Below are 14097 nucleotides of genomic sequence, written 5' to 3'. Positions count from 1 at the left end.
TAAGATAAGGCAGGTCCACCATTGGCCAGTTTTCCTTTAAATACACGTAGTTGCAGAGGAGGGCACATTGCTGATCTCATTAATGGTTGCTCTAGTATGGAGTTTGCTGATGGTGGAGGGGTCTGTGTCCTCTAGCTGTGGAATTCTTCAGTGTCTCTTTTCTTACACTCTCTAATCACTGCTTTGTTGGATGTGTGAGACAAGAGAGATGAATCTTCAGCTGAAAGATCCATTTGTGTTTAAATATCAGAAACAACGGTGTCAGTCAGGAAGATGCCATGTAGCCCCTTTACAACTCTTTCCTGTCTGACTAAATATAAATCAGTTATCCACAGAAGAGCAAGCCCTGGTGTCAGGATGCCAGGGGATTCATTGAGCAGAAATCAAGAAATGTCATTCCCATGACCCTGAGGGCTGAGTTTGTGTCTGCTCTGGGAAGAGGGATGCCTCAGCCAAATACATACAGCAGTCACTAGTGAAGGAGTGCTTATCTCTGAATGGTGGCAACCTCTGCTGCTGCATAACTTGGGAGAGCCATAGAATTTAATTAGGTCATCATCTGATGATGCCAGTCCAGTCCTGCAAGGTGCTGATTCTGCACAGTTCCACTGACTTCACTGGGAAACCCACTTAACCTTTTGAAAAATCCCACTAGGTGTCTATCTGCATCTTTTTAGGCACCTGAATATATTTGAAAATCTGGCCCTCAGGACCCTAAATAAAATATAAAAAACACTGATGTTACATACATGTCAACTATATCTAAATGGTTTATTTACACAGAATGCTAGAAAAGGAAATGGAATAGTTCTCAGACATCCTAGCTTTCTCTGACATTGATACGCTGTCGCTAAATTGTTCCATCTTTGATGAATGCTTTGTCACTGACTAGGAAGCAATTTGTGCATATGGTAAATGGCTGCTGCAGGTAACTATTCTTAAGTGTTATTTTTTGTGCGTCTCAATGTGTGTTTGTTAAAAATGCTGTATTGACTGCCCTGGGAATTGAAGGCCTTTATCCACAGGTATAGAGGAGGATAAGTGTAAGGTTTCACAGACTGTCCCAGTAAAGTGCCTTCACTATGGCTTGGAAGGACTGCAGGAATAAAAGGGTAAATAAGTCCCTGTGCCTGCTTATTCTCATTCTGCTTCCTTTGCTTGAGAAGCAAAAATCAAGTCGCATTATAATCAGTCTTGCTCTCCATCATTCTTGACCTTCCCCAGCCTCCTGTGCATTATCCAGAGAAAATTACAGTCAGACAGCTGATTCTGATCTCACTTAAGCAACAGTAACGCAGGAGTAACTCCACTATGTGAGTGGAGTTGTACCAGGGTAAGGGATATCAAAATGAAGCCCAAAGTTTCTTTTTGACAATCCAGGGATGGTGCATCACTGGCAGAAGAGAGTGGGTGGCTGAGATGAACCTTAAAGAATGGCATATACAACTTTTCACAGTGTTCTTCTAACTAAAGGTTTTTCAAGGCAACTCTTACAAGGTTTTTTGGACTCAGACTTCTAAATGCCAGGTTTGGTGGATTTTCCAGAGTTGTTTTAACAGATCTGAACTATTATTGTTATGTTCTATACTTTTATACCGTTAATATAATGTAGGATGAGGCACTCAGAATGAGATCAGAACGTGGGCTTGGATGTATTTTCCTTTTTGAAAAAATGGACTTTTTAGGAAAGGTTTATGTCCTTCTGCCCTGGCCTCACATGTGGAACCATGAATTTTCCTTCACAATGTTGATTTTATGTCCCTTAGGACTATGAAAATGGAGAGGGGGGGGCGATCTCCTTAATATAAACCTAAAGAGTTTAGTATGCCACTAAAGTGTAAAATCATGAGCATTTCCAAGACTTGTTAAAAATAGGGCCAAGTGACGTTTGTATTTATGTTTTAATTTTAAAAAGTTTTGTCAGACCTCTAACAACAAAATGCCAAAAAGCTAAAGGCCTGATTCTTCTTCCCAAACAAATGATGACTGTGAGTAGTGCCACTGAAATCTATGGGACTTTCTGAGGAGCAATATACTGCTCAAATTGAGTATGGATGGCAGAATCAGCCTCTGAGAATAGTGTATAGAGTTTAAAAATCTATTTCATCTAATTTCATTTTTTAAAAATATCAATCATCATTAGGGAACCAGAAGTCAAATCAAACACACAATAACTAGATTCAAGTTTAGCTTTAAACAGTGAGGGGCTATGCGGAAATATTCTCTTCTTATTTGCAAAGAGGCTGCCCAGCACTGCAATAATTAGAATATCAGGGAACAATTCAGAAAGGTCAGGAACTGGGGGAAACAATTTTCACAACTGAGAGTCATGATATCTGGGTGCTGTTCCTAGCCAGGCTACTTACTGACTGTGTTGCCATAAGCATGTCACATAACCTGCCTATGGCTCAGCTTTCCCATTGATAAAATGTGAATAATACTATTTCCCATCTCACAGGAGTGTTTCTGAGTTTAAATTTATTCATGCTTGTAAAGCACTCATATAGCACAGTGATGCCATTACATCCTCTAGCCTAACTCACCGGTACTCCAGGCATCCCTCGGGGGCCATCTTTGCCAGTGTCTCCTGGAGGACCTCTGGGTCCTGGTGGCCCTGGAGGACCAGGGGGTCCAGCTTGACCTTGATCACCCTGGACAGGAGTCAACAAAATCATCATCAGAAGTTTGTCTTCAGATGTACAAAGCCCAACAAAAAGGCACCGATTTACCTATAACAAGTTCCTGATGGGCTGAAATTGCTGCTGTGAGCAGGAAGCTTACTTTGATCATGGATGGAGATGGTCTTTAAACAGCTTCTTCATTTCTTATGGCAGAAATTGCACTTGCCTCAGAAGACTAGTGTGCTGCACCTGTACAGTGCAACCAGCCAATACAGTCACAAATAGCGAGGCTCAAGTTCCCAAACTGCGTGTCCAATAGCAGGATTTACACTGACGTTTAGTATTGCCTTGCAAAATTCCACTCACCCAGTTTCCCAAAGCAAGTAATTGATTTGGAAGAGCAGGTATAATTTTCACTTTGTGATCATCATGATCATAGATTCATAGCAAAGACTCAGTGAGTAGGTTTGCCCAGAGTTGTTACATTTTCAAAATAATTTTGCAAAGCTCAACAACTGAGCACTGATGGAGTTCTAAAATGATGGTGAAATATAATTGCCTTCCTGAAAAGTTCCATATTATATTTTATCTGTTTTCAGTAGCTGTTTGATAATGATAAGTAAGTGGCTACTTTTATGATTTAGATACATAGATTTTGCAATAACTTAATTTACAAATTGTCAAAACACATTTCTTTCCTTTAAAGAAATAGCATTTTTATTCAGTTTCCAGAAGACAAACTGTAAGAAGCCTCATTGGCTGAATTTTAACTATGAACTTCTTAGCAAAGCTTTGTGTAGTTTCCACTGCTATTTTACACAAACATATTTAATGAAAAATGATTTGGCTCCAAGACATTTTTCAGATTAATTACCCATTAAAAGAAAGCTTATGACAAAAAGTACAGTATAGAGTAATATTCAAACGTAAAGAAGAACCACACTCCAGAGAGATTAAGCACTACCTTAATGAGGCGGCGTTTAATGAGCTGCTGATCAGCAGAGAGAAACCCATGATTGATTTTAGGAAACACCATCTGATCAGGCAGGTGAGGTCAAAGGTTGAAGTTCAGAGATGAGAGAGTTGAAGAATAGACATCAGAAGGCCCCAAGAAAGAAATAAAGATATATACACATTAGACTTATAATAGCTAATATAGTATAAACTGGTGCTTGTGTCTGATAAAATCTGTGCCTTTTCTTTTAAAGGAGTTAACATCTAGATTGACAGGATACAAAATAGAAGCTTTGTTACTTATGGATTGATTGAAGGTAACATAACACAAGTTTTCTTCCCAGCAATTCTTCTAGGCATCTCTGAGTTCATCAACATTTTATAATCCTAGGGCTATAAAATCAGCACATTTCTTATATGGTGGTCTTTCAGCAAAGATTCCATAGACAAAGCACCAATTCAATGGTCAGTCAGATTTTCCAGCCAGCATATTGTGCCATGAAGAATGGTGCCATTTTAATGATATCTGAAATCCAGGCATACCTAGACTGTTTAAATCCTTCCTGTGGATAATTTGCACATTTTTCAAAGTGCATCTGCAAGGGTACAGTTTAAACTACTGGTGCATGACATATAAACAGATAATTGAATCTGCCTGTGCTCATTAAGTGCCTGATGAACAGTACTTTGACATTTTCCATACTCCTGTATGTCTTAATAAAGCACAATTATAACAAAACTTCATCTACAAACCAGAGTATGTGCGATGTGAGTGCTAGGGTAGGTACTAACACATACAGAGCTGGATTCTAATCTCCTTCACACTGTATCTCAGGAGCAATTCCACTGGAATAAGTGGAGTTACAGCATGAAACCTGTGTGTGGTGAAATCAGAATTAGGCCCATAGTAAGTAAGATGGGCTAATTGGTATCCCATGGCAAAATTAACTATTCATGTGCACTCTTATGCTGATAGAGAGACCTGACTGAACTGGTACATGTCAGCCACAAACCTTGACGGTGAGGATCTGATTACTGTGCAGAGCAGCAACTGTGGGGAAGCCTGGCAGACCCTAGGGACACAACATAATATGGGACCAAAACAACACAACACAAAACATCACAGGGACAATTTACTATTGGACAAACAGAACAAACACTGTGTTTAGTACGTCCACCTGCCTATCAACAGCTGTGTCTGTCATATGGGGAACAGAACTAGGTGTAAGCAATATTTCAGAGATTTGGCTGTTTATTTTGCATAAAGAACTTAAAGGAATTTTAAAGAGAAAAGCCACTTAGCAGTATCAAATATTATTATGGATAATTATGAACACTTGACATCTGTTAGGCTACAGTTGGCTGAGATGTAAGCCATTTTCAACCAACATATGTTATAGTACTTTTAGAGAGGTACGTGTACAAAGCTCTGCCAGATCACTGCGGAACCTGAAAGACTGAGAGCAGATCCTGAAATGACTGAATTATTATGCCTTTAATACTCTGGTTAACATATGACAGTCAGCACATAAACTGATAGTATATACACAATAATACACATTGAACAATGGTCTACCGCTAGACCAGGAGTAGTCCAGATGGCTGAGGTCAAGATTCTTGACATATACAGCAGTATCTCCACCTTCAGGACAAAATTCTCCTCTCAGATCCCCCATGGTGGATCTAGCCTCTCACATTCTACTCTCTCTGCATGTGCAGGACTACCATCGTATTGATGAAGGAAGAGAAGAATACCAGAGTTGGAACCAGCTGAGAGGATGAGAGAGGTGAATTTTGCACCCAATTTACACCTTTCCAGTATTGCATTGGAGGGTGGGAGTTAGACCTGTTAACAAAGGAAAAAGGCCTCTCTCTCCTCTACAGTTGATCGGTATATTTTAAACAAAACCCTCTTCTAGCCTGTAGCACAGTATATTATCTAAAGCATCTCAGGGAGCCTGACAGAGGTTGTAAGCTGCATCAGGATTTTTTGACCATTATAAATAGGTGAATACCACTTCTGTTTCTGCTCCCCCCCCGCCCCCCGCGCCTTTTGATCACAGTGATTTAAGATTTTTCTTTATAAATAAAGTCACAGGAATTTTCTAATGCATGTAGCATTTCTCCAATGGTACATTTAAATCACATCTTAAGAACTGGGAGGCAACTCTCCTCTCACTTTGGTTTCATACTGAGGTACCTCTATTGACTTCAGTGGAGTTACTCCTCATTATACCAGTGAAATGAACAGAGACTGATCCTAGTACAGTAGTGCAACAATACAAAGCAAACTTTATTGGCCTTGCTACTTTCAAAAATTATATACCCTAAACGTAGCAGAAAGAACAGCTTCGTCCTCCTTCTATGTTTTTTAAACAAGCTAAAAACATCTAAACACACATTGCTAGCAAACACAGGAATGATGCATAATTTTGAAAACAGATGTATTTGATTTGCGTTTGTCTGATTATGGAATATGAGTTTAAAAAGTTATTAGATGTAATATGCCAGAATCTTTACATCTGTGACTCATTAGCCCTACTACGCACATGGTCCATTCCTTTTCTTGACAAAACTACAATCCTTATGTAATGAAGACAGGTACAAACAAAAAGCCAACAAAAGAGCTAAAAGCTGAACAGCAGTGGTAAATATTAAATCTCACTTATTAGAAAAAGGATAAATTGAAAATCTTTTAATGGCTTCAGTTTTACTCCGTAGGCGCTACCATTACAACATGATAATACACAAATTTTCATAGTTAGCTCTGAATATAATAAGCTTGAAATTTGGAAATTTTTAAAATATTAATGGAAACTCGTATCAGTGTTGATTTATTTCCTTCTGAATATGAACCAGACCTGTGGGTAAAATAGAAAGGGAGATTTTGCTCTGAAAAGATGCCATTCTGCTCAAGTCAGGAGCTCCGAAAGGCTCAGGCTTGTGAAAATTTTGTGCAGCCCTCTAAAAAAGGTTCATCTGAAGCTTTGCACATACCTCTCTGGCATACTCAACCCCTCTGAAGTTACATCAACAAAATAAGGAGTAGTTATCAAGACTTCAGCTATTTGTGTGTACCAACACATTAGGGCATGAGAGAAACTCCCTTTTTAATATTAGTTTAGGACCAGATTCTGATTTGTTCTTATGAAAATGAGCAGTTGCAGGGAAAGGCACAGATGCTTAAAAGCTAGACCTTTCACTCAGGGTAGCACAGAGACTGCTCCCTTCCTATTCCCATAGGGGCACAAGGTGCTCCAAAGGGTGGGAGAAGGGAGTGAGGATAATGGTTCATCCCCCACACAGGGGCAGCTCTAGGGATTTTGCCGCCCCAAGCACAGCAGGCAGGCTGCCTCCAGTGGTTTGCCTGCAGAAGTCCTCTGAAGCCGCAGGACCAGCAGACCCTCTGCAGGTAAACCGTCGAGGGCAGCCTGCCTGCCGCCCTCACGGCGCCGGCAGAGCGCCCCCCGCAGCTTGCCGCCCCAAGCACGCGCTTGGCGTGCTGGGGCCTGGAGCCGCCCCTGCCCCCACATAGTGTCCTCTGGAGCTAGCCAACCCTATAAAGATGTTAGGCAGAGCCTTGTGAAAGTGAGGGAAATGGGTCTGCATACCTGAGAGCTCTGGGAGGCATTCCACCTTCTGAGGCTCAGGGAAGATGCTGCTAGTGCACAATGAGTCTCTCAAAATTAAAGGACATAAAAGATCTATCTTTTTCACAAAATGAATTCTCCTCCTTCTTTCATCCTTCAGCTATACATATAACCTTCAAGAGCTCCTAGAGCTGTTTGGTTTTACTTTTTCTAACTAGAGCTCTTATCAGGAATGGATTCAAAGTTGTTCAGTGATGGATTATTTTGTTTATTTTGTTTGAGTTTTAAAACACACATAGAAAGAGCACTCATCCAACGCTCTGCATTCCCCTTCCAATAATTAGCACACCACAATAAGCAACAACTACACTGAACCACTAAGGTTCATTGACAATCACAGTCTGAAGTCATTCCCATTCCAGAACTCCATGAACTCACAACATCTAAATATGCACACTGTCACATCCTCATTCCAACCCCTCCATAATAGCCTAAGCAGAATGGGGAGCTTTGAAGCATGCCCACAGCCATGGAATTGCACAATGCATAGGGCCCTGCTTACCAGCTTGGAAACATATCTCATATCTGTACAGTCCCATATGACACCTATGGAGGAACCTAAAGAATGTTAGCACTTTCTGATGCTTTTCCTTTCCTCTAGAATTTTCAGTCCAATATAGTAACTGTTCCTGTTATATCCATCATATTGTAGTCTAACTTCTTCAGTGAAGGAATTCCCACCAGCAGTCCCAGAATACACTCTGGTGGGAATACAATACACTCTGCTCAGTGTGGCAGTCTACATAAGGTCACAACTTCTTTAAAATATTTAAAAGACCCCATCATAATTTTACTGCTGTATTATAAATGCAGTAACATTATGAAGTCATCATTACTAGCTTTATATAATGCTGCTGCATATACAGTATGTTGACTGTTGGATTTGCTTATGGTAAATGTGACAAAATTTTCATTGGTGAGACAAGGTGGGTGAGGTAATATCTTTTATTGGACCATCTTTTGCTGGTGAAAGACACAAGCTTTCAAGTTTACACAGAGCTCTTCTTCAGGTGACCTGAAGTAAGCTCGAAATCTTGCCTCTCTCACCAACAGAAGTTGGTCCAATAAAAGATATTACCTCACCCACCTTGTCTTGCTACTATCCTGGGACCAAAGACAGCTACAACACTGCATACAAAGTCTTGCTTAGGCTTTTCCTTGTGACCTGTCAATAAACCCATGCTGCACAAGCTTACATGTTCCTGTGAAGACATGGTAAATGAGACAGGAATTACCACCTGCTGCTCACTTGCACTTCCTAAGATTACAGCCAGCTGCTGCTATTTCACATCAAATCACACAGGCTTTAGGCCAGAGTGATTCTGACACTCTTCATGGCTGACTTCCCTCCCCCAGCCACCACTTCAAGTTCTAATTAATCCCTCAGACCAAGTGCCAGTCCTGAAGCTAATTATTGTACCTGCCCTGGGGAATACAGTGTCCTGTATCACTCTGTATTGTGCCACAGACTCTCAGCAGGAGCTCTTTTATGCAATCCCTTTCATCACAACTGCTGTTTTCTCCATCACCAGAATTCTGCTAACTTACACAATACCCTGCAATGAATGACAAGGATTGTGGATTTTTTTCACATATACAATAATACAACTTTAATTTTATTATTTATTGTATTATGCCACTGTTAATAGTTTATATCAACTCAATAAAAACCTGATATTTAGCAACTAGCACAAACTAATTCTGGCTAGAGATGGGTTGTTACAAATATATTATTTTCTATGATTACTATACTTTCACACCAGACTCTGACTGAGCTACTTTGTTTTTAGCATTAGATGAATTACCCATTACACAATATCCTCTCTAGAAATAATTCAATGACAAGTATATTCTAAGTGGGACCATGTTAATGTAAACTACAATCTAATTGCCTACATAGTAAATATGCCAAGGTCAGGCATAATGTGAGTTCCAATGAACAATCTCAACTTGAACTACAAGAACCATCCTGCCTAAAGACAATGTCTCAGAGCCAATTCAGCTCCCAATGAAATCAGTGGGAAAGAATCCCATCGACTTCAACAGGGGTTGGATGCGCTCCTGTGTCTGGTTCCATCTGCAACCCTTATCAAATTGCACTCCATTTTTGAGATGTGAACTCAGTATTTATTAGAGCTGGGTGAAATATTCATAATGAGTTTTATCTGATCAAATTTGTCTATTTCAAGAGTGCAGTACTTCATGGTAATTGAAACAATTTTACAAAATGTCAATATTTTGAGGTGAAATTTTGTATATAATATTTTTCACAACCTTGAGACTAGCATGGGTGTGTTTGTGCACGCAGGGAAATCACGTTGAGAGTGCCCTCCTTGCACCACTGGCAAGGAGCCTACTACAAACTGAAGACACTGCCACCAGCCATTAGACAAGTCATGGTAGCATTCTAATATAGGGGGGTAAGTACACTGAATAGTTCCCCAGGATGTCACAGCTGCAGCTGCCCTCTCCCATGGCACCCCTGGGCCATGACTTAAAAGGCATAGTTTGGCTCTGGGTGGTTGTAAAAAAGTAATTATCAAAAGGCCACTTTTGTGAATTTTGAAAGAAGAGACTCCCCAAGCCCACATTTTCTAATGGATGAAACATAAGGCAGGCAGCCAGGAGAACTTGAGTCCTATTCTCCCTCTTCTACTGCTTGCATTCGCTGCACGATTTTTCACTCTGCTATACTACTTTTATGTGGGTGTAACTCTACTGAAATGAGTGGAGTTACAATGGCATAAAACTGGTGTAGCAGAGTGGATAATCAGGTCCATTTATGTAGGTGGTAAGTATCTTTAATCCCATTTTACGGATAGGGGAACTGAGACTCAGAGAAGTTAAATTACTTGCCCAAGGTTTCACGATAAGTCACTATTTGAACCAGAATGGGCCCTAGCTTCTCTGCAGTTCACTAGAGCACAGTGTCTCCCAGACAAGCCATTGAAACTTTCTAAGCCTCAGTATTGACACCTAACAAAGATATTGAAGATAGTTTAAGTTACTCCTTTATTACATATGACGAGACAACGCAAAGATTGGAAGTTATGCCACTACAGAGTAAAGTGTAAATTTAAATTGCTCTATAGTTATACCAGTATTACTCCCTGTGTAGACACATCTATTTGGAATAAGAGTGGCTTTTTCTGGTTTAGCCTAAATTACTTTCAAAGAGATATAACCTACACCAGAAAAAAGCACTCTTCTGTAATACAAGGATTCACACAGGGAGTTATACCACTATAAGTATAGTGGTTTAAATTCTCACCTTATCTAATACAGTAAAACAACAGAGTTACAAACTGACCAGTCAATCACAGACCTCATTTGGAACTGGAAGTACGCAATCAGGCAGCAGCAGAGACAAAAAAAGCAATATAGTGCAGAATTGTACTAAAGATTAACTACTAAAAAAACAAAGAGAAAGCACCATTTTTTTTGCAGAGTAAAATTTCAAAGCTGTATTAAGTCAATGTTCAGTTGCAAACTTTTGAAAGAACAACCGTAACGTTTTGTTCAGAGTTCTGAACATTTCAGAGTTACGAACAACCTCCATTTCCGAGGTGTTCTTAACTCTGAGATTCTACTGTACTGATATAACTTTCCATGTAGACAAGCTCTAAAATTACTTAATCTGTGATAGGCATAAGCTACGTCAGCAGGAGAAGCTCTCCCGCCAACAGCACCATGCACAGTAGCACTTATGTCGGTGTAACTTATGTTGCTCATGGGGGTGCAATATTCACATCTCTAAGCGATGTAAGTTTGCCAACATAGGCGGTACTGTAGACATAGCCTCACTTCAGTGGCAGCGGGATAGACCCAAAGTGTTTTTACTCTGCATCCACTGGAAACATATTAACTAAAGCTATCATACCTGTATTAGTCAATCAGGTTTACAAACAATTTGATTTTTTTCCCCCAAATACTCTTTCAACAAGCAAAACTTACTGATATCTTTAGTTTCCATTAAATATGGAACATTTTATAAAGCGCTTCTCTAAGAGAGTCTAAAATGTAATAGGCAAAACAGTGATTTGATTTTAACATGAAATCAGGACATGTTTTAATTTTAATGAGCTTGCTGTCATCATGCCAACTTCTGTCAATACTGGAAGAAATGACAACAGTTTTCCCGCACTCAAGTACAGAATCTGTAAAGCATCAGTTATAACACAGCTATTTCTTTTCCCTAAGCAATACATACAGCAGCAAATAAGCAGCAAATTCATTAAAGGTAAAGACAAGAGAGGCAAGGGTTAAGCAAATAGGAACATTGCATTACTATCTGAGCCTAACTGTTTTAACAGAGCATAAGAATCTGTTTAATCATTCAAGTCAACAAAGGTTAAGATAATAAAACAAACTTCTGAATGCCTTGCTTTTCTGGAACCTAATCTCTCCTGCTGAAGACATTTTAAAGATGCTATCAGTTTTGTGTAGACTCAGCTGTTAGGAAAATTTACTTGAATACACCATGAGGAGAAAATAATTTTATGAAAGTCGTTATGTATGGCTCCTGGGTGGCTTGTTATTGCACCTAACTCCCAAAACTAATTTAGAAACAGCTGCTGGCTTATGATTTTTAGATCTGATAAACAATAAATCTCTCAAGAATCAGGAATGAATGACAGAAGCTGTTTATTGTGTCATTTGCAGGAAGATGATAGAAGACTGATTAAGATACTATGCTATAGCTGATTAGCCTCTGCACATTCACCTCTCAAACTCTATTTTCATTAATTAGGCTTCAGCCTCTGCTTGGACAATAAATCCTTTGCAATCTAAAGGTGATAGAGTTCCTTAAGTAAAAGTTATTATGAAATCTTCAAAGGCTTTGCTAGTTTCTAATCTAATAATTTTAAATTGAAGTGGAATTGAGCAACTGGAACTGAGCAGTGACTCCGTATCAGCACTTATTCTAATAGCCCACACGCTAAAATACATCAGTTTTAATTTTCAGTGTCATGGCTCAGTATAGCAATGCAGGCTGCTACAGACATGTTGTGAAACAAGCATCTTCTACAAAATGGAAATTGATTCAGAAGACTTACTAACATTGAGCCTCTTACACTTGTAATTGGAAGAATTCGAATTCTGCAGGTGACCAAAAAATCTGGTTCAATCAGAATTTTAAAAATAAGTAACAAATTCATAAGAAGTTAGGTACAAATATACATGTGCAGAAGACAACCTTACCAGGGAAGATTAAACAGTTATGGTAGGACTTTTAAAAGTGCACAGCACTGAATCATAGAATATCAGGGTTGGAAGGGACCTCAGGAGGTCATCTAGTCCAACCCGCTGCTCAAAGCAGGACAGTCCCCAACTAAATCATCCCAGCCAGGGCTTCATCAAGCCTGACTTTAAAAACCCCTAAGGAAGCAGATTCTACCACCTCCCTAGGTAACCCATTCCAGTGCTTCATCACCTTCTAATGAAAAAGTTTTTCCTAATATCCAACCTAAACCTCCCTCACTGCAACTTGAGACTTTCTGTCATCTGGTACCACTGGAACATTCTATGAGCCATCTCCTTTTGGAACCCCTTTTCAGGTACTTGAAAGAGCTATCAAATCCCCTTATTCTTCTTTTCTGCAGCTAAACAATCCCAGTTCCTCGCCTCTCCTGCATAAGTTCAGGTTGCTCCAACTCCCAATCACTTTGGTTGCCCCAATTTTTCCACATCCTTCTTTTAGTGTGGTGCCCAAAACTGGACACAGTACTCCAGATGAGGCCTCACCAATGCAGAATAGAGGGGAATGATCACATCCCTCGATCTGCTGGCAAGGCCCCTACTTATACAGCCCAAAATGCCATTAGCCTTCTTGGCAACAAGGGCACACTGTTGACTCATCTCCAGCTTCTCGTCTACTGTAACCCCTAGGTCCTTTTCTGCAGAACTGCTTCCTAGCCATTCGGTCCCTAGTCTGTAGCAGTGCATGGGATTCTTCCATCCTAAGTGCGGGACTCTGCACTTGTCCTTGTTGAACCTCATCAGATTTCTTTTGGCCCAAACCTCTAATTTGTCTAGGCCCCTCTGTATCCTATCCCTACCCTCCAGCGTATCTATCACTCCTCCCAGTTTAGTGTCATCTGCAAATTTGCTGAGGGCGCAGTCCATGCCATCCTCCCAATCATTAATGAAGATTTTGAACAAAACCGGCCCCAGGACCGATCCTTGGGGGTACTCTGCTTGATACCAGCTGCCAACTAGACATGGAGCCATTGATCACTGGCATATCTGTAGTCTTACTGGAGTTAACAAAGCAGGCCAACACTGAGCACTTTTGAAAAATCCAACTCCTAACAAACATTAGCCCCTTTAAAAAACTGGAAAAAATACCTATAACTCCATGAAAACTGCAAGTCTCTGAACCTCCAAACAATGTTTGCAGGATTTGGACCCTCATTTTCAATACTGTATTTCTATCAATTGGAGGTGTGTTATATAGAGCCTTATTTTCAAACCAGTAAGCATACTATTCTCCACCTAACTCATGCATACTGTAGTGTGTGCAAATCAAGTAAGGTGAACTTCTGCAACTTTGAAACACTGTACTTAATTTCCCCCTTAATAGTTTTTCAGAGTGATTTAAGCAGGGAGCATCTTTACATTTTTAAGATCAAAACAGGAAAAATGAAAAAGAGGTGTGTCTGAGGGTTGCAAGAGATGTTCTTGTCTCAGGTATAAGTAATGAAAGAAGGTGATGATCTACATCTTTCTCTTCCTTTCACTGGGAATTTTGCAAGCTTCAGTGTCCCATTTTGACCCTGGCAAATCTCTACTTTTTTACTTTTTTTTCTTTTAGTAATGAAAGTGCCTGAAAGAAGAAGGTGGTTGTTATAAAGGTGAAGGGGCTATTTTGA

At 39.9% G+C, this 14097-nt stretch overlaps 1 protein-coding gene across 1 annotated transcript in view; it reads right to left on the bottom strand.

Annotated features, from left to right (window-relative positions):
- COL25A1 (collagen type XXV alpha 1 chain) overlaps window positions 1–14097 on the bottom strand; it is a 192591-nt gene that overhangs the window by 138110 nt on the left and 40384 nt on the right. The window contains exons 4-5 of the mRNA XM_075066209.1: window positions 4589–4648; window positions 2544–2651 (exon numbers count right to left, since the gene is read on the bottom strand). Of these exons, the coding sequence (XP_074922310.1) occupies window positions 2544–2558 (15 nt within the window). The 5' untranslated portion in view covers window positions 2559–2651; window positions 4589–4648. The remainder of the gene's footprint in view (window positions 1–2543; window positions 2652–4588; window positions 4649–14097) is intronic.

This window comes from Chelonoidis abingdonii, chromosome 5 (genome assembly GCF_003597395.2).
Source record: "Chelonoidis abingdonii isolate Lonesome George chromosome 5, CheloAbing_2.0, whole genome shotgun sequence".
Classification (NCBI taxonomy): Eukaryota; Metazoa; Chordata; order Testudines; family Testudinidae; genus Chelonoidis; species Chelonoidis abingdonii.
Note: the sequence above shows the minus strand (reverse complement) of the source record. Positions and strands in the feature narration are given on the sequence as shown.